Genomic DNA, 27,671 nt, shown 5'->3' on the forward strand with positions numbered 1-27,671 from the left:
GACGACTTAGAAACAGCTCTATAATTACAGAATCCCAGCATGGTTTGGGTTGACAGGGTTGAAAGATCATCTAAGTTCCAGCCTCCTCTGCTACAGGGCAACACAAGGTTACAAGAAACCTTGATGGTAATGATGGTGTAACTGTAATGAGAAACGAGAATGAACAGTCTGCTGCTGCTGAACAGGGATCAGCCCCACCTCTGCTCTCAACTCTTCCACTGCTTGCCTTGAGCCACCTCTGGCACTGGTCTGGCTGCACTCAACCAGCTTAGCACCCTAAAATTATTGAAAATCAGCCCAGGAACAAGATTCAAAAAGAGGGATTTTTTCACTGGGTTAGGAACCCACTTACCTTCCAGAGCAGGCAGCATGGCAAGGCAGGGACAGCAGTAGCCTCCCCTGGGGCTGTCGGGCTCTCAGTAACCAGGTCCTGGCCAGCGCTGCCCACAGGACCTGCCACCACACACCTGCAGCCTTCAGTCCCTGCCAGCAGCTCAGGTGAGGAGCTCTGCAGGGACACCCTGCTCCTTCCCTCTCAGAACAAGAACAGCTGCCAGATAACAAGTCCTGTCTATCCCCAACCCCAGGAGGCTTCACTGCCTGCAAATTTTGGCAGAAAATTGAAGCCTAAGCTGAACCTGCTGCCAGCCAGGTTTCTCTTTGCTCAGCATGCCAGGTTTCCACCAACAATAAAAGCAAGTAACATCTCCCCCACTGTGGCTCATTGCAGGTTTCCTAAACTGACCACAACTTGGAAAACCACTGACCAATGTTTTTATGAATAGGTGTCTGTGTTAGAGACACAGAACTCTCTCTTTTCTCTTTCTGCTATTTTTATAGCATTGAAATTAATTTCAGATATGATATTTTTATCTCCACCTTGCAGATTAATTTCCCATAACTCAAAGCACCCTACTCAGATAAACCCTTCTACCTTCACCTTGTACACAGCTGAGCAGCAGTCAAGGACAGTTGACTTATAGCTGAATAATATGCACTGGTGCTAAATGAAAATCAAACCATTAATATTTTAAAATACATTACTTCCTGGATAGTAGAAGTGAAATGTATCATTTGTTTAAAATATCCTACTCATTATTTCTTTCCTCATTTCATAAAACTCAGCCACTAACAAGCACCTGCATAAATAGAGCTTGAATTTTCAATCTCGGGAAGTTTAATCAGAAAGCTCTTCAGGAATATTTCATTCCTTTTATCAGAGTATTGATGGAAGTCACAATTCACCTTAATGTGAGAGATTCCTTTCTTCACTAAAAGAATTCATCAAGACATTTCTTGTTGGCAAGATGTGAAATAAATCCACTTGCTTTTTCCTGTTTAATCTCAGCATTTCATGAATTTTTTGACTGCCTGCTCTTAATTTTCCACAAGAAAATTCAGTTAAAGAAATTAAAGCCCAGTAGTTCAGCCCTGACAGCCCCATCAGCAAACGGCTCCTTTGTTTCACAGTGGATGACACATGCCATGCTCTCCTTGTGCTGCTAGAGCCCTTGTAAAACCAGATCAGGAAAAACCTTTCCCCCTTTATTGGTGCTATTAGGCAACAGCTATTGACCGCCCAAGCCAATTCAGCAAGCACTTCCCTTGCTCAGGCAATAGTCCAAGGGCTATTGAGAACGAAAAAAATATCCTTTGAAAAAAAGTCGAAGTCATTGTGTGCATGTAAAACGTTTCATCTGCACAAGGGTGAGGTCCCTTCTCGACGGGAGAACGACAGACGAGTGAGCTGGAGAAATTATTATCGTGACAGTGTCATTTGCTGTGATGCATCCACAAACCTTGCTGTGACCAAACCATCCCCTCGGGTAACTTGCTGCAGTAACTGTCAACGTGACAGACTCACCACAATTAGTATCCAATTAGTTACCCAACATGTTTAGGTAACTCCCCAAACTAAACCCGCTGTTTAAAGAACTTCAAGGATTTCAAATTCCCTTTGAATTTAAAATGATTCTCATAAGCTGCCCTTATTATCATTACTGACAAACAGAAATATTTTTTTTAATTATATTTTTAAGTTTTTCTTACTTCTGTGACAGAGACTGTGCACTACAGTAGAGCAAAGCAAAGAGTAACTGCTCATCTTAAATACTTGAAGCATTTGAGTGAGGCAAAACTGCAGAAGACACATGTGCAAACCATCACTTCATAACCTCAAACATCACTTACCCAACTCAGAAGGTTTCAGTCCTAGTATGACTTGACAAGCAAAAGGCTCACAATGTGATTTTCTCCTCTAAGGTAACCTCATGAAGAGCATTTTCAGAAAACAGCTACATGGGCAATTCAGCAGAGCATTGATTTAACACTTGCAGTCCAGCCCAAGGGAGCTGCAGGTCATTAGGCCTAAATACTGAATAAACCTTGTACACCTATGGGACAAGTATTGTCACTGTGCAGCTAAACCTACAAGCATTTTAAAATGTGCTGACTGCAAAACAACCTGGTTTACTGAGCTAAACCAGACCTTTGCCTTCTGTGAGCTTTTTATGGAAAGTTGTCAATCATGCAATTAACTGTGTGCATTCCTCCTCCAGAACTTAAGTGGGTTTGTTGTAAGGAACAGCTTAAAATTTGTAAAGATTAATAAATATTGCTCCTTAGAGACAGCCTATCCACAAGGACAACTGGAAGGAAGCAGTGCAAGGAAATGCAAGATCATTCCTCAAACAAATAGTCTTAAAGAAGACACTGTTAGTTGTTCAGAAAGCTGAAAGAACCTGTACATTGATTTTATTCACCAGTTGAACTGTCCTTCAAGAGCTTTGAAAGACAGCCAACATGGATGAAGTTCATATCTATGAATTCCAGAAAACAACAGAATATGCCTTATTTCTAGTAACTTAAGACTGATGTTAATTTTCAGTATTTTTTAAACAGTATTGTAGCTATTACAGTGAGGGAAGTAGCTGAAAATCTAACGTTCATCCTTATGTCCTAATTCACTGGGTGCATTGAAGAGAAAATGAAGCTTCTCATGTATCATTGTACTTCTGCCCAGTCAGGTTAGGTTGTTCACTGTGGGTTCTGTGTAAGGCCTGTGGTACCAAGTTGAAAGGAACAGAAACTTCTGCCAAGGGTGAACATAACTGTTTTCTACTGTCAAAATCACTACACTTCATAATCAGTTACTGTTTTTAAGGACAAAGTCACTGAACTTCTTGGGTTCAGTAGTTTTAGCAAAAAACATTAGCCACCTCCTCAAATTCCAATATTTAAACATCTTAAAGAAGGTTTGAGAAGTAACTTCTCCCTTCAGATCTTGACCACAGCAGTGTTACACTTCAAAGTAGGTATGTTCAGGAAAGAATTTCAAGTCTCTTCCACAGGAATTACAGACTAAAAAACTTAAGCTAACAAATCGTGTTAAAGAATGTATTCATTCCCATAGCTTAAAATCTTTAATTTAAGTCTTGCTATCTACCCTATACACCATTTAACAAATGTATAACAAACCTTCAAACATCCAGTACAAGCAAGACAAGATGGTTTTGAAACGGTTTCCAACTCCAAGCATAAGCAAGTTCTTTATCATAAGTTACTGTACAAAAGCAGTGAAATAGTTGAGATAAGAAACACAGGCTTATTATTGTAATTTATTTTAAAAACCTTATTCAAAATATTAAGTGATACAAGTCCAAATACAATAAAAATTACTGCAAGAAAAGAGTCTTGGGATATCTTGTTTGTGCTTTACTTCCTGTGCTTATAAAAAGAATGCATATAACATTAGGATATAGGACTTTTTGTATTTCATTCCTAAGACAGTACCATGCCTCCAAACTCTTCATGCCAACAGGCATGAAGCTGATTTGTTTCCAAATGTTACATAACTACTTGAATACCAAGTCATTAATTAATGGGTTCTGATTCACCATTATTTACAAATGTCTCAGTCTGAAAACTAAATCACAAACAGAATGTACAGAAAACTAAAATTTTATATTTTACAACTCACAAAAACATAAATAATGGAAGTACAAAACACAAATTTAAAAACAAACAAAAATAAAAAAAAAAAACTAGTGTAGCAAAAACTTGATTTACACTAATGCATAAATGTTTGTCAAAAATGAGAGTGCACTGTCCACAGACGGTAGCCCCCACACCCTTACTTTCACCCATCTGTTACCTGGGTCAGAAAAACAACCAAATAAGTTATTCTTACAGTTTCTCCCATTTATAATAGAACAAATCACACAGCCATTTCCCAATTGTCTTAAAATTCAACAGAAAGCTTTGATGCATTGAAAGCCTGTCAGCTATCTATATATTAGTAAGATTATTCAACAAGGCTTGTTTTCCACTCATTAATTACAGAGACAATGAAGTAGTCATAAATAGCATCTGAGAAAAAAAAAAAAGGAGAGGCAAGAAGCTGCATACCTTCACAAACACCTTAAACATTTTAGGAAATATATGGTATAAAACTTCTGAAATTAAATGGGTTATTTATTTTTAAATTATTTACAGCATGTACGCATACAGAAATTATTAAACTGCCATTCTAGCTATTTTGCCAAAATAGCATCAAATTATGCAACAAGAAAACAGAAACAGAAAAAAAAAATGAGATTAAAGACTTGCAGCATCAGAATTTAAGCACAGAAAAAAGTAATTGTATTTTAAGTCCGCAATATAGGGGAATTTGTGAGCCATGGAAGTGATTAGCAAAGAGATCATTAATTTCATTTAGTGATGCCAAAGTCATTAATTTATTAGACCTAAAATATTTTATGCTTTTTTTGTAGTATGACTATCAAGACTGCTCCAGACAGAAGGGAACGATGCTTAGTGAATGGAAAGAGCACTAATTTATTAAACTGTCTTTACAGTTGATATAAAACCCAACCAAAGTAGCAAACAGACGGATCATGCCTTTGATCTTCCATGACATTTAATCTCCAAAGCATCCAGGTCAAAAAGAATACATCTCATTTCCATACAAGCAGCTTATTTAGAATACCTGAATATCATTACATGACTGGGCAGGGAGAGTGGCAAGTTTAGCAAACTCAAATGACAGTGCTTTCAAAACACGTAATCATTGGTTATTTTCAGGGAAGGCATCGCTTCGTTAACGTTTTGATCTAAACGATGATATTCCACTGTCCTGGAGCACAGGCCATCCCTCCACCTTCGGCTCTGCACCAGTAAGAAGATCTGAAGAAAAATGGGACAACTTATAGATGCTGTGCAGAAACATTCTGAGTTTGATAGACAGCTTCACAGTGGTACTGATATCATTGGTTTTACCCCCCCCTCCCCGCCCCCCATGCTGGCAAGGGCATTACTATGGCAAAGACAATGCATTTTTAAATCACTTATTTGAACTGCTCTCTGATAATTTTTTAAAATGCAACAGTCTTCAACTTCTTCCCCTAAAAAGAACTAGAAATGCACATTAAAAATAGGCCACTGCACAGTAAAGAAAGTTTTGGGTTTTTTAGCTGCTTTGTTTTCAGAGTCCTACAAATCCTCACCCAAATCAGTGTTCTCCCCAGAGTAAACACTACACTCTACTCATATCTAAAAAGTAATCTATGGTTTAATGCAAATTTGTGCATGCACCTCTACTGTGTCTGGTTGGCTGAAGTTAATTTTTAATGCTAGGAATATATTTTGGAGTAACACCAGTCAGGCCATTTTTGAGACACAGAGAATTAATTTGGACTGAAGACACATTTATCTGAAAATATTAACTTGGTTGCTTCTCTACGTAAAACTGGAAGCAGCATTAAACATTTTCTAAAAGTTTATAGTTACACTGTCAGAATGTCTATGATATAAAGACTACATTAAAGTGACTATTAGAAGGATAGGAGTATAACAAGAACATTCCCACACCATTTGCAATTAAACCTCGCTTAATTTGTTGTTTTCACGTGCAGAAGAAATCAGTTTCACTCCCACTTGACTTGGTTCAGGTCTCCTTTAGAGAACTCACGTGCACTGCCAGTGTCCACTACCATACTGATTCACTACTGATGTTACCAATTAACTCCTTTTCTTATCATAATTGTTTGATCCAAGTTCATTTTCACTGTGCAGATGAAAATGACACTAATGATCTGCATATTGGTATCACCACAAGACTAAATGGTCAAAGATTTCATTTTTCCACAGGCTAAGTTCCTCTTCTTAAAAACACGTACAAGGGAATGCAACTTGATTTTAAACACTCCAGCTGTTTCTCTCAACCCTTCATAGCACACCTACCTTCCTCTTATTGTGATAGGTGACATAAACAACAGCTACTAAGAAGGCAACTACAACCAAATGAAAAAAAAAGTGGCTGTCTTCTTCTTCTTCATCCAACCCCGAGACAGAAACAGCTTTTATCTTCTCATCAAGGGTCTTGATCTCCTCATTGTAATTACTGATGGTGTCAGAGTTGTCATCTTCTGATATCTCTAGAAGGTCTGCATTATATCTGGAATTCGGTGTCATTTCATAAGCATAGTCATCTCCATCTGACTCCATAGTTTCTTTTATGATGGGTGGGGAATCACTTAGTGTGTCTTTCAAATCTGTTAGAAGATCTTCTTCCTCAATTTTAGTATCTTCAGAAGCATCAACATCCACCTGTGACACGGGACTAGCAGGGACAACGGGTGACAAAGAGTCACCATTGGGTGTAAGTGGCTGTCCTGCCATCACCGAATTGATTTTGGCTGTTGTTGGGAATTCCTCCTTTCTTGCTGAGGTTAAGCTCTGCAAGCTGTCTGTCAAATTTTGGGATCTACTCAGTGTTTCATTCTCACTTGTAGAAGAAATATTTCTTGAAAGCATATCTACTTTCACAGGACCTGAGAAAAGGATGAGAAACAATCAACACTATGCACAAGACACTGATTGAAAACTCTGACAGAAAACTATTGCTACAAATTTCCTTCACAGGCAAGAAATCATATGAAGAACACAGCATATGTCACACTGCAAACTTTTTAGCATTCATATACAGAAATACACAGTCCTGCACTTTGGCAACTTCCCAAGAAAAATCTTGAGTGGGACAGGAACTAAAGGTTGGAAGCACATGGCTTCTAGATTAGTGTCCCTGAAAAACTTAGCACACCTGTTTTCCAAGCATAAGAACTTCAAAGAGATGTCATCCTTCCCTCTGTGGATTCAAGACGTCTTGTACAATCATACATGATTAGCATTTTCTCCATTATCAAATTCTTCCTCCCACAGAATGAGCTGAGGTCTACAAAGGAGGATGTTCTCAGGAAAGCTTTTTCTGCAGTTAAGTTTTTCATCTTTCACCATTGTATGTTTTACCAACAAAAAAAATGAGAAGATGCTGCAAAATCCCCTTCCATCAGTAGACAAGGTCCCAGCACCTCTTCCCTGGCACTCATTTTTATTGAATTTGTAGACACTGAAACAGATTTCCAACCTCATATTAACTCAGACAAAACTACTGAACCACGGGTTAAAAAGAAGCACTGCCCATGCTCCTGGAGGAAAGCCTTTTGATGGCAGCAGTTATTGTAATGAAGTAAGTCAGAAAGAGCTGTAACAACATGCCCTCAGGCAAATTCAGCAATGTTGGAAGGGCTTTGCAGAACCACATAAAAAACAAGGCGAGCATTAAATCCAGATGCAGATCCCACCATCCCTTTTCTGTATCCAAAGGACAGTAAAAAAAAAAAAAGATGCAGAGAGTTTAATAGCCAATTGTTTTAAACCTAAAAATTAGCAAACTATTCATGTTTGCAACACATCACTACCAGATTCAAATCCAGAGGCACCTTAAAAAACTTAGAATAAATTTTAGACTTTCAGCATGCATTTTCATTTAAACTGGGAAACCATACTTGCCTTGCATTTTGGCAAACTAACTTTTCATTTCACAAAGGCAACAATACTTTCATTAAACACTTTCAAGGCTCACTGGAAAGTTACAGACTCTAGAAATTAAGCATTCAACCAAGTGCTTGAATCAGATTACTTTTAAGTAAAATATTACAGAGGGAACACTGAATCACGTTATTCATGGAACTTGTATATTCGCTGAGGTTCAATTAAAACAGAGCTCTTGTTTACACGGCACACTTTTGTAGTATGAATTATTCTTTAACCAGCTGTAAAACACAGAAGACTCAACTCATCTCACACGAAGCAGACACCACAGTGCCTCTGCTGAAGTTCAAAGGCAACAATTTCATATCTAACACACTTACTGGTGCTGAAAAATCTACTTGTCTGAATTATCATAACAACATTAACTTGTTCAGTTCTTATCTAGGAAAAGTTTAGGGAATTCTGATCTCTCCTCAGGTTTAAGCCAGCTAGTTGCATATGCAGAGATAAATATGACAAAAGGCAGTTGCAGGGTAATTTCATATTTGTAGCTACCTGGCATATTGTGAGGTCAACCTTACTGCTACCCTCCCCAAAGAGACAGAATCTATTAGAGAGCAATAGCTAAACTGATTGACACTTAAGCATATTTTGCCTATAAAACAGTATTGCATCTGGCCTTACACTTCAAATCATTCTTGAATTCATTTTAACACAGAAGTTTTAGAAGGATATATGCTTAAATGCAAGGGACTCCCAGCGGCTATTGCTGCACCTTCAGACTGAGAAATTTCCTATTATTCCTAAAATATGCTTGGGCTTTTTTGTTTGAATAGCAGCTGGAAGTTCAGCAGCTAAACCACAACTGATTTATGATATTTACCCCAAACCATTTGGCATTATAAAGGACGGTTGCACTGTTTACAATTGCACAACACTGTCAGATGATTTTAGATCCAGAGATGCCTCAGCTTCAGAAACAGATACTAATGTTCAATCATGGTGACAGAATTAGCAACACAAACACCACACATAAAAAACACATCAGTGCTAAAACGCACTTCTAGGAAAACTGCTTTTAGAAAGTAGGTTTTTTTGTTTGTTTGTTTCATGACTCCTGAAGTTAAAAACTCTCTGCTTCCTACAGGTTGCTCCAAATTCTTACCGCCTACCCATAAGAGCAGGCGAGGGGCAACACAAATAGAACTGGTGTGGAGATACTGACTGACAAGCACTGTTTAATGGATCAAAGAGTTCCTTTTTTTCTTCACTAATTCCTTTCTCTTCACTGCTCAGCCTGTACTCCATCCAAAACAAAGAGAAACTCACAGCCCCTGAAACACGCACTCCTTATTAGCCTTTGGCTACAGCCGTCTGTAGTTTTAAAGGGGAGAAAGGAAACACTCTACTCGGGAGTTAACCTACAGAATAACATAAGCTTAACTTCCTAGGAGACTAAAACCAGGCACGCAGAGAGAGTATAAAAATGCCAAGTCTGATGAACTAAGTAACCACCTAAACTGCTCTTCACAGCAACGAAAGCGGTGCACACCTGGCAGGCGGCCTCCCTCCCGCCGCCCTTCCCCTGCGCACAGCCCAGCGCTCACTGCCCCCAACCCACCCCCAAGCAGACCCGAGGCCGAGGTCAGGCCCGGGACCAGGCCTGGTAACCTCAAAGCACGACCCGCGCCGGCTGAGGCCCCAAAGCGTTCCAGGCCCAACCGAAGACACCGGTGAGGCGACACCGGTGAGGCGACACCGGCGGGGCGGCCGCGCAGCAGCGCCCACAGCTCGCAGCCAGCCCCCCCCCTCCCCCCGCCCGGCTCCGCGGCGCTCACCGGGGGAATCCTGCCCGCGGGCCGCCAGGGCCCAGCCGCAGAGCAGCAGCAAGCACAGGGCGCGGCCCGCCAGCCCCCGCCGTTCGCCACCGCCTGCCGCCATCTTGGCCCCTCCACGGACGTGGCGATGACTCCGCCCCGCGTGGGGCGGCCGCGCAGGCGCAGGCCCGGGGGAGCCGCGGGAGCGGGGAGCGGTGGTGGTGGGAGCGTGGGGTTGTGGCTCGCGGAATCGACAGTCGTGGAGCCGTCGAGGCTGGGAGACCTTTTAGTCGGTCCATCCAACCCTCCACCAGCACCGCCACTGTAACCCCTAAACCACATCACCCAGCGCCAGGTCCGGGCGCCTCTCAGACCCCTCCAGGGGTGGTGACTGCAGCACCTCCCTGAGCAGCGGGTCCAGGGCCTGGCCACCCCGGCAGTGAAAAGGTTTTTCTTAATATCTGATCTGACTCCTCCAGTCTCGGCTTCAGCCGAGTTCTGGTCCTCTCACTGCTTGCATCTGCCACGCTCCTGGGAGCTAACTTCACACGGCTCTTTTGGATCGGTGATGTCCGGAGGGGCCCCCCTCTCCCAGGAGGGCTGGGTGAAATGTCTGCGATAGGAAACGCGCAGCAACGTCCCGGTAAGAGGGAAGCCAGCATTGCCCAACTCGGGCGCTGTCGCTGAGGTGGCTCTGCAGTGTCTGGCTGTCGCAATGGCACTGCCTCATCGGCCACGTCCTCCTGCTCCGCGGCTCTCCCCATCTGCAGCGGCCGACGTGTGAAAAAATACAAACACTGACGAACAGCCGCTAAGGTTGATCCAAACTCATAAATGTTCATTGCCCACACTTACTTGTTTATAGAGAGATAATTAATTTACTGAATTCTGTAGTAAGACAAGTCATGTTATCCATGAGATATAAACACATATGTAATGTGCAGTTATCAGAACTTAGCGTGCTAAGAGCAGTGCCACGTCTGGAATTTAATTCTGCTAAGTACTTTTGGTTTGTGTGGTAGAAAGCATGTACCAAGATGTAGCCAGTTTTCTGCTGGAGCCACAAATGTAGATGAAATGTTTTTCGCAATTAAAATAAATTCAGAGTAAAAGATAACATTTCAATATTTTATTCAAGTCAGGTTTGGGGGGTTTATCCATTTTTAGTAGTGTCAAGTACAGCATTTTGGGGTCTAGTTCCACACAAAATGGAAGACTCTCTAAAAATGTACCCATTTAGTTGCTAAAAAAAAGTGGTAATAAAAGTAAACTCTGGTTTAGAATTAGTGATGCAACTATACGATTGCAGTTGCAAAGACTCTTCCCTGATTATGTCCATTTAAAAAGCTTTTCCATGAGTGCAAGGGGAAAGAACCACAACACAGGACAGGCAGTATTGGCTGAGTCACATCAAACCTCCTCCACAAGGACTTCGACAAGGTGGACAACCTAAAGCATTCTGGAGACAGCAGTAGGTGTGAGATAACAAAGTAAGACAAACCATTGATGAAACACTTATCTAAAAGAATGAATTTTAAAATCCCTTTTTCAAACAAGTTTGCACATTCCCTCATTGACTGAAACCTTAGGTATCAGAACATTTTGCTTACACAATGAACAGTACAATACAGTGGTATGCAATTCCCAGATATTATAACACATTAACACATTCCTTGTGCCATCAATATATTAGTAGAGGTAATTAACACTTTCCTTCTTCTTATCACATGGCAGATGACAGATGTGATGAGCAATTACATACAGAAAAAAAGTTAGGTTTTTCATTTATGATTTTGTCTCCACTTCTTTAACAACATGATTTTTAAAGGTTAGCTGTCTTTAGCCAGGACTAGCAGGACAGATAGTTGCAACACTTGCACCCCAGACAAAACATTGAAAGGTACACTATTTTCTGAAGGTAACTATGCTCTATTTTCAGATCAGCAATTGTGAAATCACTCCTTATGCTTCAAATTCTAATCCTAGACCAAGTTTGTGACCCCCTGCATTGACATTCTTGCCATCCAACAAAGCTGACAACGTCAGTTTGATACCTGCAAAATAAAGAAAATGGAGAAAAAAGTCATCTTAAAACTTGGAATGAGCTTTATGTTCATGAAGTGCCATGTCTGTTACTGCTTTAATTTATTGGGTAGCCAAGTTAATGGGATTTGGCAGCTGGCCTTGGAAGGACTGAGCGTTTTAAGACAATTTGCAGATAAGAAATCTTCCTGAATTATGAAATTTATAATAAACCATGATGATAGATTCTGCTTTTATCATTCTGAGTAATTAAGGCTCTGAGCCAATTCACTGCTGCTGGTCTACTGATTAATCTAATTTTAGAGTCCAGAATTACAAAAACCTGGGACCTTGATACACACTCACCTTTCTAAATCACTTTAAAATCTGGGTATGACAAAGCCCAAGCCCCATCTGCTGTAATATCTCATGTCAATCTGCTCTGTATTCTGGCAGCAGATTTATTACACTACATTAAAACCAATTTTGCAGCAGTAAGATTGTCCCCTTCCAGGGCCAGGGGACCTTGAGAAAGTCACATTTTTGCAAAGAATAAACTCAGCAATAGGAAGCCTCTGAAATATTAAAAACTTAAGTTAGTTATCTGTGATACAAATAATCATAGACACTGAATATCAACATGAAAGACTATTTGACTGGTCAGTGGATAATGGTCTCTAATAATTCTGCTTCCAACAGATATCCAAAATAAACAGAACAGTCCCTAGAAAAGTTCATCACTGGCTTGCTAAGCAAGAGCAATCCTACAAAACCCATCATACTTTAGCACAAAAAACTTCTGATAATTCAAGATTTAAAGTATCACTTTATTAATTCTGACTTTTTTCTGCATAGACTTACCTGGCTTTAAAGTCTGAGTGTATCCTAACCCAATCAGACTGGAGTTGTTCACTTTAGCCTTAAAGGGAAACAATAAAGCATTATTTAGTAATAAATAGTAAATTTAGTAAATGATTTAGTATCTTTCTTCAATGTCCTCCATGCCTGAGAATTATGCAACAGCTTATAGACATGTAGGAATTTCAAGTTTTAAAACCCAAATAAATCTAGTGTTAATTTTTCTATAACTTAAATCTCAAAGAATCTACAGTCACTGTAGAAAAGAATGGTTTTATTAACATAATTTTTAATTTTTTCCAGACTGACACAAAAACAGTCTCAAAATAGTGCCCAATAATACAAAAAACCATTCCGTTTCTCTTTTGGAAAATCCAAAATTGCTGCTGCTGCTGCACAGCTGCAGTTTCTACAGCTGTGCTCTCAGGCTGCAAAAACCAAAACAAACAGATCCATGTACCAACTACACAGCACAAAGGCTGCTTTCCATTTCCATTACATGCACGTATTTTCAAATGCATATAAATGTACATGCACAGGACTCACAGAAAAAGAGGCATCTGGGTCAATCTGATACTTGGCTGCTATTCCAAAGCGAGTGTTGCTATTTCCAGCTGTCCAAGCAAGATTCACAGCAGTTTCCAGTTTATCATTCACCTTCTGGTAAATGGAGCCGCCAAATTCCGTTCCATCATTCCTGGAAGGAATGCATTAGTGTAGTTTTAAACAGCACCCCAAAACAAACATCTTTTATTTTTCCAGTAAGAGCTTTATTTGCACAACATCCACTTACACTTCATTAAATATGCCTGCAACAATTCAGATTATTAGAGACATTAGGCCAGATTGGTTATGAAGTTATTTTTAGGTAACTTCAATTCATTGCAGATTATTGTATTTCAACAACTTCTTAAACTGAAAAATCCCATGACAAACTACCAAAAATTAGACCAACAAGGACAGCTTCAAATTTTCCCTTTCCTGTAGATGGTAGTCTTTGCAGTAGAGAGATTTACTTTTCCCTGCATGTCTCTGAAATAACTATTTTCCCTGGCAAATGTCTTCTTGTGCTCTAAGAGGGCTGTACCCCAGACACAGAGCCCAAGTCATCCCAAAACTGCCATGTCAGCATGCTTTTACTGGACACAGAGAAACTGTATCACAAGTGAAGATGCCAATTTAATGTGCAAGTCTATGGGCTTTTACAAATGAATTCCATTTGCGACAGTCCTTATGGTATATCTGTGCTATGATCTATGGACCAGAAACAGAAATGGAACTAATTTTGCTTTGCAGAGAGCACTGGCCCATAGCTGAATGATGAGTAGCACAACTTCCAATTACTACTGCCCCCGATGTCACATAGGAATAAAGTGTGGCAAATAAAAGGCAAAACGTTAAGAGCATGCACATCATAAAAAAAGACCAAAAGACTCCTAAAGGCCTTGCGCTCCTCATAAACCAGTAAGCATCAGAATTTCCATTTTTGCTTATTTTCTTAAAGAGAAGATACAAACATTGTGTAGAAAACAGGCTTTAAACCCCAGAAAGATCTGGGTTAATTTTTCTAAACTGTGAAATAATCTGGTTCCAATTGTTAAGAGTACACCAGACCTTTAGTGATTACAAAAAAGGGTAGATTTAGGATCTTTTCCCTTTTACCCCTTTGGTCCAATTTTCTTTAGTTCATAACAGTTGCACAAACAAGAGGTAATAGGCAAATGCCTATTTAAAAGTTCAAGCAATAGCAACAGCCTTTTAAGTTGTTAGAGCAATTCTTCCAGAAAAACACTACAATACTTACTTCAGATAAGACTGAAGCTCACATTAACTGCATGTGCTTGGCTCTCAAGAAAAGGAGGGATTAAAAAGGACTGAGGAGAGCTGGTTATACAGGCAGATTTTGTGCAAGGTTCCCACACAGCTCTGTCTTGACCTGCAACATTGGTGGGGGGAGGGGGGGGGGAGTCTGAGCTATGCTTAAAAAATGAGGAAAGTCATATTTAAAACTAGAAATTATCCAGCCCTACCTCCCTTGTTTTTATTATTAAACAATAATAGTAATAGCAACCTCTTTTAAGTGCTAATAATAATAGAAATTCTCTATGCAGATAAAAGCACTTTTTATGTAGATTTAGAACAAAACAAACAAACAAAAAAAAACCACTAGCCCACTATGAAAAGTAATACATTAAGGTACCCTTAAGGCAAGTAACTTGCTAGAGTTCCCAGCAGGTTTATGTAATGCCAGGAACAAAAAAATCATGTTTCAAGCCCTACCTAGTTATATTACCTGCTTTGCCACAGCATCCCAGTGAAACACTGACCTGTGTAGATGTAAAAACCAAGCAGCCTAGTGAGGAGAGTTCCACACACAACTCTTTCTGGGATTATATAAAAACTCTAACACGTTTTCAAAGCTGAAATACATCAATCACGTAACTAATCTATTATTAATAATAATTATTATTAGTAATATGAATATTTCTATTCATAATCATTCATCTGTGGTTTTGTACAATAACAGCAACCTGAGAAACAGACCCTCAAGAATACAAGAAACAGATTTGAGCCCCCACTGCTGTTATTTAATTTCTGCTGTTGCTTTAATTAAGAGTAATAACCATAGTGTTTTATAGTGAAAGCCAGAAACACAGTATTTTGAACTGCTACAGCACAACTAAGTTGAAAGTCATTGTGGTTGAAGGAGTAACTTCAAACTCTTGAGTGGAAGGGGACCCCACATATTGTTTTGATGGAAGTTTTCAGCACACATTTTTGTGCTTTGGCAATCTTTCAAACATACTGTCTGGGTTGTGGGGGTTCAATTGTTCTGTAAGGCAGCAGGAGGTTCCTAAACCGGATCACTGCAAAACAGCATGAAACAGAACAGTGGGCCTTTGAAGAAGTAGCTCTAGAAGGTAGAACAGTTGGTCAGCCCCCAGATGGAAACAGCCTGGAATAGCTCTGCTACATGCAAAATATCCAATTACCCAAGGCCACAGAAAGGGGGGACCAGGAGAACAGAATAATCTTAAAAAACTGTCTTCCCCAAAAACATAAATTGACTTTTTAGGAGGAACAGGAGACAGAGAAATTAAGAGAAATTGATCCTGGTTTCCCACTGTTGATACATTCAGAAACCAAAAATACTTGTGTAAATAGATTATTAGAAGTTGCAATAACAAGTAAACTTTTACACCATATCCCTTCCAGAACTAAAACAAACCCAGTCCCTGTCTTTTCCAGTCACTCTCTCTTGCCTCTTCTTGTTCATCCTGATTAACTCTTTCCTCTACACATCAAACTACCGTTTTGTTTGATGTTGACAGGTGTATAAGAAAACACTGCTTTTATTTCAGCTTTCACAAATACTATTTTTGTAACTTACTTTTTTATTATATCACTAATGGATTCTAATAGTCCTTATATGCTAGACAGACACTGGACCCTTGGGTGCTCAGTGAGTTCCAGTTCTTCACCCACACAATTCAAAGAAAAGGTAACACAGCTGAAAAAATACAGTCTCACATCTTTAATGAAGAATTAATTTCAAATTCACCATTCCCTTGTTCGCCATTGCTGAACCTCTGACCCTTTCACTTGTTTAGTAAGCAGCAAAATCCTTCAAAATTCCTCTTTAGAGACTGTCTGCCAGTACTTACACATTAGTATGAAGCTGGAATTCATCAGTCTTATAGCCAACAGCGAAGTTGCTCTGGGTTACTCTAGACTTTGCCGTCTCAAAAGTCATTTGGTAGCCTGCCAGCCACCCCTCGTAGCCAAGCACGAGAGCTCCACGTATTGAAGGACCCGCAATATCAAAATCCATGTCACAGCCAATGTTGATGTGTTCCCTTTTGTACCCCGACTTAATTTTAGCACTCTTTTTCCTGAAGAGAAACGAAAGATATCATATCTTTGCAAAGGTACACCTGTAGGTAGCTATTCCATCACATTACTTACATTAACTCAGTATAACAGCTCCTGAAGACAATGTGTACATCCCTGGAGAGCCACATGATATGTCATCTTCTTAGTGTTCAGCTTTACAAAATCCTAAGTCAGCTACAGTGAATTCTTTGCAATTGAGCAATAAAATGTGGTGTGGTACCTCACAAAGCACTTCTGGACTATTTTCTGAAAAGCAGCTGCAGACAGATGGGAAGTAATAAAACCATAACCTCATCTCCAACTCATAACGAGTTTCGGAAATTTGGTATATACAGAGAAGGAATGGAAACTGTAGGAGTTTACAGGTTTGCCAACAGAAATCCACGTAGTCCAAGTAGTGGACTTGACTGCCTGTCCCAGGCAAACAATTTTTAGACAATCCTAGTGAATTGGGTAATTTTATTTACTGTGACAGACATTAGGAAATCACTTCAGTTTCCTGAGGGAAAGTCTCTGCTGGCAAGCAGGCTGCTTCAGTAGCTCTGACATCCCCACCATCCTTATGGTACTTTGTGACCTTTAATGGTTACAGACATTTACAGCCATCAGAAAGCTGTCAGGTTAAGGCAGAAATAAACTTTCCTGAGTTGCCTGTTTATTTTTATACTGTTGGCCAGAACAGTATTTTCTCACGTTTCCTTAGGTTGATTTACATCAAGGGTGCAGACCCTCACAAGGGCAGAGAGTTATGTCCAGTATATTCAGCTATTTTTATTTAAGACTTTTTTCATTTCTTTTTACAAGTGTCTTCTGTCTTTTACCAAATCTTTACTGAAATCTTTCTGGAAAAGTCAAACTGATTTGAATTTTCAGATCAACCTTTCATGTCAGCTAACAAAAACAATCTCCAAGAACAGTATCGGTGCTGGATCACACCCACACAGACACTGATCTCTTTTTTATTACTATTAGCTCAGACCCAGGAATTTCTTGTGCTTGGGAGAATCAGAAATAAAGTGCAGGAGTGCCAAAAGTACTCATCTGCAACTTCTGTAAAAGTCAGCAGTACGTCTCCCATCAATGTCACAGGGACAGAGAGGTAAGAACACAAAGTGCTCCTTTACCTGCTGAAAGATTCATCACAGTCAATAAGTAATAAGGAGGGGGAGAAGTCTCATATTCAGACATGGTGCATCACTGTCAAACTAAGCCAGATCACACTAGGATTGAATCTCACTCCATTTACCCACATTTAACAGTCCTCTCAAAGCAATCATAACTACAGTGTCTGTGGAGTGCCCAAGAAATAGTTCTAGACCTGTAACATCATTCTTGAACAAGGTTTTTCCTTTTAATTTCTCTAAGAATCCTACCAGTTAAGAAATAATTATAAAAATCTACTTGAGATCACTCTAATGAACAAAAATATCTCATTAATCTAGACTTAGGAGTGGACTGAAAGCAGTTGACAATGCAGAACACTAAATGTGAAAGACAAGGGGAAAGCTCCCCTGGGACTATTACCCTGTGAGCCTGCAGCACAGTCTGATGCTCTGGGAAGCTAACATGCAGAGTATTTTGACTCACTGGCAGCACGTCTTGCACAGAGATAATCAGGGGGAAAAAATAAGCCAACATGTAGATCTACAGCTGCTGCTTAATCCCTCTGGCCGACATAAAACATGGCATCCAATCACTGTGTCAGAAATACCCATCCACCACCAAGGCACACTCTGGCCTGCAAGAATTCGGATGATAAATTCAGCTTGGGACAAGAGCCCAGTTCTGTATCAACCTATCAGAGCTGTGGCCAACTGGCCCCTGGAGCTTGTTAAGCTTTGCATTACAGCTGACTTGTTTAGTGCTTTTATTAAGGCAGCAGCTCATTCTCTGACACGGCCAGAAATACACAATGGAGCAAAACCACAACTTTTTCTTCACTATCTAACTGTAATTTTCAAGCTATTGTGTTTAAGTTTGCTTGCTATAGTTAGGGATTAAAAAGTGACTATTAGCACTAAGATTTAAGTGAGATACACATGATTTCATCCTACACAGGCTGATTATTACCTGCCTCAATATCTCAGGACAAAAGAATTTAAAATGTATTTTTTTGTCTCTTTAGCTTACTCACTTCTTACCCAGTGTTAGGAGAGAAGGTGGAGTCAAAGGTCAGCTTCAGGCCCTGTGCAAGCTGAACAGAAAAGAAATTCACTGGTTGGATTTCTAATTAGAGATAAGCCTAAGTGAATTTGCAAATTGCTTTTTTGGAGTCAAAAAATACCTGATCTTCAAGAGTAATCTCAGTGCCTAGTGTGTTGTCGGTGTTCCACTTTTCTGTGAACATCAATCCATATTCCACCCATTTGTATTTTGTTTCCAAACTACCACTGACTTTGTTTGTTTCTGAGTTTGTGCAACCTGAGCTTGTAAATTCCTAAAAGAAAAATATAATTTATACATCTGTGTATTTGTCAATACCTACATTTATACAATCTGGCAAATGCTTATACTTGTAGAATGTATAAGTAATTATAATTTGTTAAATATTAGTTCATATAAATACAAATATATTTATTTTAAAAAGAAATACACAGTAATCACAAAACCACAGCAATGTTTTTGATTTCAATGTGCTTCCAAACTCACCAGTCCATTTTCAGATCTTGTTTTCAAATCAAGCTTTATTAACCCAAAACCTAGATAGTAAAAAATATGAATCATACATATGTTGATTTGAAAAGCACTTCTAAATTATTTCTTAAAACTCTCTTCTAAATCACCTGTGAACTACTAAATAGTTAAACCAAGGGGACAGTTATCAAACCATGTGTTTCTAAGAAGCAGCTTGTACTCACTTCAGATAGCACTTGACTGATAAATCCTATTGACCTCAGCAATACAACTGGGACCAAATTAGGTAGTAATACTTTTATTCACAGTGAGCAGCATTCTGCTCAAAAGCAAACTACTGCCACTAGTGATCCTGTTCATCAACACAAGGGTGCAGACAAAATACAGCACAGAATTTTCTCTCAAAACCAACAACAGTTCTATGGGGAACAGGAAGAATTTCATCAAAAGAAACCTAAGTTACCCTCCCTTTCCAAAGAGCAAGGGCAATGTGAAGCTGTGATTCTGTGGATTATAATGGAAGTAACTGGAGTATTTCTCAGAGGAAAGCAATAAAATCCTAACTGTTTCAGGAATCAGGTAGACAGCAAAAGACCAAACTTATTTTGGCTTTATTTACCATATCCCTTGGTGAAAATATCTCTGGCAGATTTGCCCAGGTCAGCATAAGCAGGTGGAACAGCCATTTTCTGGAAAGGAAAATTTAAGAAATAATAAAAGGAAACTACAGTGTTTGGAAACTTATTTAATTCCTTTAAGCAACAAGAAACTTAAGCCCATTCCAGCCTCTTTCATTTTGTATCCCCCACCCACCACTTAAATACAGCCTGAATAAAGCAGCTATTGCAAACCAGTGTGGTTTCATTTTGCTTGGGAGCCAGCAGCAGCAATGACCATGTACTTGCCACTGAGAATGTGAAACAGGCTGCAGAGCAAATATATATTAAAATTAAATGAACTTTTGATGCCTTTCCAAAGAGTTAACTGTTGTTTTCTTATCAGTGTAACTGCATGAATGAACTTACGGTTTTTTTCAAACCATTTCTTGGAAATGTTTCTCCTGTTTCTCACTATGGATCTCTGCATTCTGATGTAAAGCATTAGGGCCCCAACTCATTCACTTAGGAAATGTAACCAGAACAAGCATCTACCATCAGGAAATTTTCCCCTAATTCAGAACAGCAAATGGATAACATTTATGTCAGCAAAACCAATAAATGGTCATTCTTATGCTTCTGTTTTCTTCGACTTTGCTATCGCTACTAATGGGTTAAGTTGTCTCCTTAGACATTGATCTTTAAGTGTTTTTCTGTGCACCTGAGAAGAAATGAGCTTGCTGAGAAAAACTCAGACTGCAGGGAAGCCACCCTGAGAAGTCAGGCCATCAGGAGGGCAGCCACAACCCTGCTTCAGCAGCAAAATGCAGACTGGAGCTCCCTGCAAAGGCACAGCCTTTCTCCACCCTGTTTTTGTTTCTTAGGGATGCCCCCACTGTCATAGAGGTCCTCACTTTCCCATCTTCAGCAGGCCCTGAGTTCAGTGGCCTCCTGCAAAAGAGATAAATGCATCCCATTTTCTCAGCCACTGGGAAAACTGTCTCACCATAGGCAGAGGAGAAAACAGCATCTTGAGAGGAACAAATCAAGCCAATCTCCTTTCTTATACAAGTACAATAATTTCTACTCTCTTATTCAAATAAAGTCATTTCTTTAGGGGAGACAAAGTCAAGCCATCTGAAATGGCGCACATCTCCTATCTTTGTAGGCAAGATTTCCAAACTACACAGCAAAGGAGATAAATTGTACTTATAAAGCTAATGTTGCACTAAAATTCCATAGTCACAAACATTTTGGCTATTCAAAACTACTAAGCAGTTTACTACATGTACATGCAAATGCCTAAAAAACTGCCTGACATTCTTACTCCACATTATTCAACGTTAGCAAAAAACTGCCTGACATTCTTACTCCACGGTATTGAATGTCAGCAGAAAACTATTTCTTTAAATCCCACACAGATGTGCTCTGGAAACAAGGGTGCTTTAATATGTCTCTGGCTGCAGACTGGGATGCAGTTCTCAGGCAAGCTCACCACCCGTTGAAGATCAGATAGGGACTTCCAGCAGTCACTCAGCACCCCAAGTACTCTAGACAACAAGCTGGGGCCTGTTAAAGCAGGATATTGCTATTGCATAAAGGAAGAATCCCTATCCAAGAGGGAACAAAACAGATCTGGTGGCTAAATAAAAGCAGTCTCTTCAGAACATAAAGTAGGATGCAAGGACACATACTATGATGTAGCTTCACTTGGGTGCATGTCATTTCTTTCCAGTTACAATTCAGTATTAAAATGCATCCCAAAATACACAACCAGCTAAAGAGTTTTTTTGGGTTTTTTTATTTCATATTCCAAACCAGTTTTTGCTGCTTATATTGGACCTAAATTTCTCTACTTTGGGTTTATTTTGTGAAAACATAAAAGCAGGGATTTAAAGTTCATATACAAAATCAGCCTCAAAAAGGGGGGACCAAAAAAAAAAACAAAAACAAAACAAACAAAAAAAAAAACACAAGCAGAAAAAACCCCTAAGAAAGTATTATCGTATTTGTGTAATTCCTCTCCTCCTCACTGAAGTCACTAGAAGCAGATACAATGCCCTGCTTGGAAATCACCACCCAAAGTCAGGCAACACTCAGGAGAGGAATGGCAGGAGTCACTAAGAGCTGTGTGCATACAGCAAATGCTTCTGCCTTGCCAGAGAAGCCCAGCCCCACAAGAACCCTCTGATGGATGGTGCCATTTAGCAAAATCAAAAATTTAAAATATTACGTACCTCCACACTTGAAAAATCAAATAAGCATTGCTTTGAAAGACAATGCACCACTCTGCCAGCTGCATCTTGCAATCTATTACATCTATTTTATCAACAGTCCCTTTGAGTCACTTCATAAAATCAAGTATTTTCTTCATAAATGAATGCTGTATGCTTTTGGGTTGGATTTTCTCAGTCATGTTTTTCCCTTCTCCAAACCCCATGAAGCCAGGTTTTGTTCCCTGATGGCTGTGTATCATGTCTGGCTGTGGCCAGGCTGCTCCACTGCTGCAGTCAGGGCCCAGAACATTGGGAGACATGAGAGCTCCACTTAGACAATTACTGTAATTAGGGGACAATACTGAAAGCCAAATCCCTGCTGCTTTTAAGGCAAAACATGTAACACACACAGAGCTAGGTGTTTAAAACTGCTGAGTGTGGAAAATGCTAGGAGCTGTGTACTTGGTGGTTAACCTTGCTGTTGTCAGAAAGAACAAAACAAAAATAATAATTTTTGTTTGCACTGGCTAATAACAAGCTTCTTGTTTAACAGATGGAAAACAAAACTGATTACATCCTGTGTTGAGTACAGGTTGTAAGACAAGCATGCTTAGCAGGGATTCAAACTCTTAAAGGATCAAGGAATGGCCATGGCCAAGTGCCCTTGCTTTTCACCAGTGGGATCCCTGCACATTAACTCAGATTATGTTTGGACAGAAATTAATTCGTTGCTTTTATCCCTGTCCAACTGTGCAAATAGCTCAGTGTGACAATGGACCTCAACACCCACACAGAACTGGCCAAGTAGAATATCTGTAACATGTTCTAAGTGGGAAAATACTTAGGTTTTCTTGAGTAAGAAACACCATAGCACCAAGTGATGACTGAAGAAAACCTGAAATGGGGAGGATTAAGCTCCAAGTGCTGCTGTGAGCATACCTCCAGGAATGCCTGATTTATAAGTGCCACAGGGAGAAAATCAGGAGCTCCCTTTGGAGCTGCAGGTCGCAAGAGAAAGCCCCATTGAAGATTTCATTACAGCAGGCAAAACTTGAATATTTTCCAGTATCACAGATGGTAAAGTTCTCACTCTATGATGAAGTTCTGGGCAATTAAATCAAATTAAGTTCAAAAAGTAGCAAACCCAGGGTGCCCTGGCAAACACAAGGATTGGCTGCAATCAAAGGAAAACGCATCTCTGCTTGAGAGCTGTCATAAATGCCTAGGTTAAAGTTTCCCTGCACATATTTATCAGCTTTATGATATTTACATGGGGAAAAGAACAATATAAAAATTTAAGATAAGAATCAAATCCATTGTAAGAATAAAATTCCCATGAAGACAATGTTAGTCTATCATATTCAAGGCTAAAAAAATTAAAATTTATCCTTATGTAGCCACATTTTCTCCCAATAAATCTGAACTCATGTATCATTTCTTGATGGTACCAGTAGTTCTGAACATCCCAGCTTCCTGTCTCCACAAACATGAGGAACATCCCAGCTCCCTGTCTCCACAAGCATAAAAAAGATGCTACTTGCAGGGTGAACACATTACAGCTGCTGGGAACAGCAGTGAAGGACAGACAGCACCGGGTTATACAACCAGGCAGAGTCTGTCTGCATGGGGAAAAACCCATAGGAGGGTCCTTTGCCTCAAGGTTACAAAGAATACTAATTTGTCATTTATCTCCTTCATTAAAGGAAAAATAATTCCTTGGAATGAAGCAGCTTTTAGGTGCCTTTCTGGACCCCCAGCCTGGGTAGTGTCATTTCCCAGCCAGTGTCTGTTGTGTCAATTGACCACAAAGGACGGGGCTTTGCTCTCAGAGCACAACCCAAGCTCCCTCCCCAGCCCATGGCTGGCTGCAGGCACCAGTTCCACTTGGCACCAGTGTCCCTGTACAACATCCCAGGATCCCAGGGGAACTCAGTGCTGGCTCCACACTTTGGGTTTTATGGTCCAGATCCCAAATCCCTTCAAGTCATGCCCACAGTCTGTTTCAGATCAGGTTCAGCAGCCTCATTGTGCAGAGACTTAAGAACACACTTACCTGTAAATATATGCACAGTCACACAGAGGTCAAACATCAAATGGGGCACATTCACAAGGCTTTTGAGATGCCAGTAAAAGCACATGGTTTGTAAATACTCTGCATTATTAGACACAATACTTAACAATACTTTTTGTCCCATCTTGCTCCTGTGCCAACATCATATAATCCATGCACCATTATGACTCAAAATCTAAGACTGGGAGTCCACAATTTCCTTTGTTGAAGGCATTATAAAGCCATGCAGCGTCCCTGTGACACTCGCAGGATCCCAGCCTTCCTGCTGGAGCTTTGCTCTGGAGCTGCATGCATGATGGAGCAGATTTAAAGAAGGGTTTATGCAGTACCTCTGTAGCCCAATAAACAGAGGAGCATAAAGGAAATAAACCCCTTAAAAGTAAATATAAATATTATTATTTAGGCTATACTAATTATGGAATTAAAGAAAGAGACAGCCTACTCTTAACTGTATGGGTATATATTAAGAACTGCAGTGTTGTATGGCAACCCCTTTATTAAACTATCAAATATAAGTACCAATTGAATTAATTTGGGGGATATCACAGCTTGTTGTAGCCACTGTAGTTACTAAACTGCAAGGAAAGAACACAGAACCACAGTCCCTACATATAAAATTCAACTGTTTCTGTTAAATACCTTCAGAGGAGGAGAAGAGCAGTGCTCTGCCACCAGCATGGCAGGGCCCAGGCCAGCGCACACCCTGGCAGCACACTCAGGCAGGGACAAGTCCCTTGCTCCCAGCCCCACTGCAGGAACATCCAGCACCAGATCAATGGGGATGAGCCATTAAAAAGGAATTTTGTCTTCCAGCACAGTGTGACAGCCCACACAGAAAAGGAGCATCTGCAACAGTGGTGGATGTGCTTTTCCCTACCTGTAGCAGATGCCAAGCCCAGCAGTGTCAGGGCTGGGGACATCCTCCTACTGCTACAGCAGCCAACAGTGATCCCCCCCCATACCTTCACACCCGCATACACACACCCCAAAATATGGGCAGGAAGAAAATGTGGATCAGTGAAACCTTTGATGGAAAGTGCTGGGGGGAGGCATTATTCTGGAATGTCACTGCTATTGTGCAAAAGCCCATTTCTGACAAAAATTCATAGGTGAAATGCCACAAGAAAGGTAATTATTCAACTACCCACTGCATCCAACAAAATAAACTGCAACACACCTCTATTCTCACTAACCCATCTGAGAAACAAGCTGGGATCTGTTTCTGTTGGAATCACTATAAATATGCGCCAGAGACACAACCGTGCATTGGTCACTGATGATGAGTCAGCTCCACTCCATTTTCTGGAATTTTTGTTACTTTTTTTTTTTTTTTTTGTAAATACCTAAAGACTGAATGACTCAAAGACCTGATCCCCCTCCAGCAAGAGCTGTTCGCAGCACGGACTGTGACAAGGCAGAATCCAGGTGGCTGCTGCTGCTGCTGCGGCCCCAGAGTGTTCTGTATGCGAGGGGAAAGCAGAGATATGGGGATTTTTAAACTGACATTATTCCCCACGAGTAAAAAGGTACATTCTGAGAATAAGCAAAATAAAATGGAAGAGGAAATCAGTTTGCCTGCTTGGCTTGAGGCTTTGCCTGCTTGGGATTTTCGTACGTATCAGAATGAACCCGCAAGAAGGATCCAGGGGGTGTGGAGGAGTGAGGTGAAAGGGATGTCAGAGCCAAGACGGTGCTAAACCGAGCCAGGTATAGCCACCTTCGACCTTTGCTTCAGGGAAAGGAGCAGAACGGTTCCGCCTGCCGCAGCGCTCGTCAGGAGCCGCACGCCCGCCGCGGCCCAGTGACCTTCCTGCTCCCGTCACGGGGCCAGCTCCCGGTTCACTGAGCTCGGCCTCGCTGCGGCCGGCGCCGGCCCAGGATGCGGCGCAGGGAGCCCGCGGCCCCGCCACCCGCCACGTCCCGGCCTCCCGAGCAGGCCCCTGTGTCGCAACGCCCGGCATTACGTAAGGACACATTTTATCCCCGCTGCGACGGGCCGCGGGTGGGCAAACCCGCCCTGGGCGCTGCGGGCTCCCACGCGTGACCCGTGACCGAGTCCCGCCGCCCGCAGCGCCCCGCGCCGCGGCTCGGAGGGGGCGGCCTGGGATCCCCCGCCCGGGACAGCCCTACCTGCCCCCGCCGCGGCGGCTGCTGCGCGCTCCGCTCCGCCTCGGCCTCCTCCGGCGGCGGCTGTCCCTGCCCGGTGCCTCCCCGGGCTCTGCGACGGCGGCGGCTGCGTGACGGCGGGGCGGGGACCGGCGGGGCGGGGAGCGGCGGGGCGGGGAGCGGCGGGGCGGGGACCGGCGGGGCGGGGACCGGCGGGACGGGGAGCGGCGGGGCGGGGCGGGCTGCGGGAGCCGCTCCCCGGGAACGGCGCCGGGGGCTCCGCCGGACAGCTCCCGTGCCTCAGTGGCACCGGCACAAGGGACCGCACCGGTCCCCGGCTGCGGCATCCGCGAGATGCACCAGTGCCACCTCCGGTACGACCCAAGACGCCTGCAGCCACCTGGGTACCAAAATCCCAGCTCTGCGGGAAACGAGACGAGGTGACTTTTAAAGGGTCCTTCCAACCCAAACTGTACTGATTCCATGAAAGTCCCCATTTAGCCTGAATTAACTAAATTAGAATTGCCTAGAATTCAATTTAGAACTCCCCGTTTTGTTAAAATTTCAATTATCCATATCCTGTTTGAGGCAAGAGTGGTAGGAAAGGAAGAAGGGAGAATTTGAAAGAGGATCTGTGACCAGGTGAGGCTGTGTGCGATACCTGGTGAGTGTCCAAAGGAGCTGTCAGAGGGCCAGGGGTCAGCGAGACAGCAAGACTCTCCGCGTGGGGACGGAGGGGTGTGGAGAGGCTCTCATGACTTGGGGAGCTGGCGGCTTTCCTAACTCTCCTTCGGACACACGAATCAGCCCTCACAGCTTACAGGGAAGCTGGACTGGGTCCAGGGCAACACTCTCCCAGTGACAAAAGGCCATGCAGGGAGTGCTCTGCTATGGGAGGGGAGCCAAGGTGAAGTTGGGTCACGTTCAGGATGAGCTATAACCCCAGTCCTACACTGTTGGAGGTCCCTGGGACACTCAGAGCATCACTGACAAGATCACGAGGGGAATCTGCTGGTGGTCTGGCTGGTCACCCTTCTGCCCCCACCACACAGGGCATGACTGTGTTAAAAAAAAGAATCATTACTGAGAGTTTACATCCCACACATGGGAACGTTGGTTTGTTATGTTTGCTTTTTTTTTTTTAATTAGTTCTTTCCCGCTCTTTCTCCCTTGCGCAGTGGGAATGGATGGTGAGAGGAGATAGTTGCCCTGCTTGTGCTCTTACCTGAGCCTCGTGCCTTACCTTACCTTGTGCCTTCGCTTTCCCACCAGCATTTCTCTGAAGGGTACCGCTCCCACAGCCGTGACAGGGCTGTACCCCAAGCAGGTGAGTGGTGCCTGCCCCGGCACAGCCTGGGAGCAAGGTTGAAGTCATCCAGCTGAGCACACACACAGCACTCGGGAACTTTGGTCAGGGTTCAAACAAAATAAACCCTTCAAGGAACTTAATGTTGAACTGAAGTGTATAAATGAAGTGGCTTGTGGAATTCAGTGGGATCTGAGGAATTTCTTGGCATGACAAGGTGGTAAAGGATTGTGTGTAGCCACATATCAACCTTAGAAAGGCAGCTGACGCAGCAAAGACTGAAGGAATTGTGCTGGATACCAAATCCACATTAAAATAAAG

At 41.7% G+C, this 27,671-nt stretch overlaps 2 protein-coding genes across 5 annotated transcripts; both read right to left on the reverse strand.

Moving 5' to 3' along the window:
• Positions 1-3,597: 3,597 nt before the first annotated feature.
• On the reverse strand, positions 3,598-9,774 carry C14H5orf15 (chromosome 14 C5orf15 homolog). 2 transcript variants are annotated; one of them, XM_062502242.1, is made up of 3 exons: positions 9,669-9,774; positions 6,241-6,830; positions 3,598-5,184 (listed from the first exon to the last, which is right to left on the reverse strand). In XM_062502242.1, the coding sequence occupies exons 1-3, from the start codon at positions 9,769-9,771 to the stop codon at positions 5,053-5,055; spliced, it is 825 nt and encodes a 274-aa protein (XP_062358226.1). In that variant the 5' UTR covers positions 9,772-9,774; the 3' UTR covers positions 3,598-5,052. The 2 variants fall into 2 exon arrangements, with proteins under 2 accessions (XP_062358226.1, XP_062358227.1); XM_062502243.1 differs by lacking the exon at positions 9,669-9,774 and adding an exon at positions 7,100-8,735.
• A 987-nt stretch (positions 9,775-10,761) lies between these two features.
• Positions 10,762-26,176, reverse strand: VDAC1 (voltage dependent anion channel 1). Of its 3 annotated transcripts, XM_062502362.1 has the most exons (9): positions 26,069-26,176; positions 19,675-19,744; positions 19,071-19,120; positions 18,706-18,858; positions 18,563-18,615; positions 16,193-16,420; positions 13,074-13,224; positions 12,531-12,588; positions 10,762-11,701 (listed from the first exon to the last, which is right to left on the reverse strand). In XM_062502362.1, exons 2-9 carry the CDS (start codon positions 19,739-19,741, stop codon positions 11,610-11,612), a joined length of 852 nt encoding a protein of 283 aa, XP_062358346.1. In that variant the 5' UTR covers positions 19,742-19,744; positions 26,069-26,176; the 3' UTR covers positions 10,762-11,609. The 3 variants fall into 3 exon arrangements, with proteins under 3 accessions (XP_062358346.1, XP_062358348.1, XP_062358349.1); XM_062502364.1 differs by lacking the exons at positions 19,071-19,120; positions 19,675-19,744; positions 26,069-26,176 and adding an exon at positions 24,132-24,320; XM_062502365.1 differs by lacking the exons at positions 19,071-19,120; positions 19,675-19,744; positions 26,069-26,176 and having other exon boundaries at positions 16,193-16,678; positions 18,706-18,728.
• Between the last annotated feature and the right edge of the window lie 1,495 nt (positions 26,177-27,671).

This window comes from Cinclus cinclus, chromosome 14 (assembly GCF_963662255.1).
Source record: "Cinclus cinclus chromosome 14, bCinCin1.1, whole genome shotgun sequence".
Taxonomy (NCBI): domain Eukaryota; kingdom Metazoa; phylum Chordata; class Aves; order Passeriformes; family Cinclidae; genus Cinclus; species Cinclus cinclus.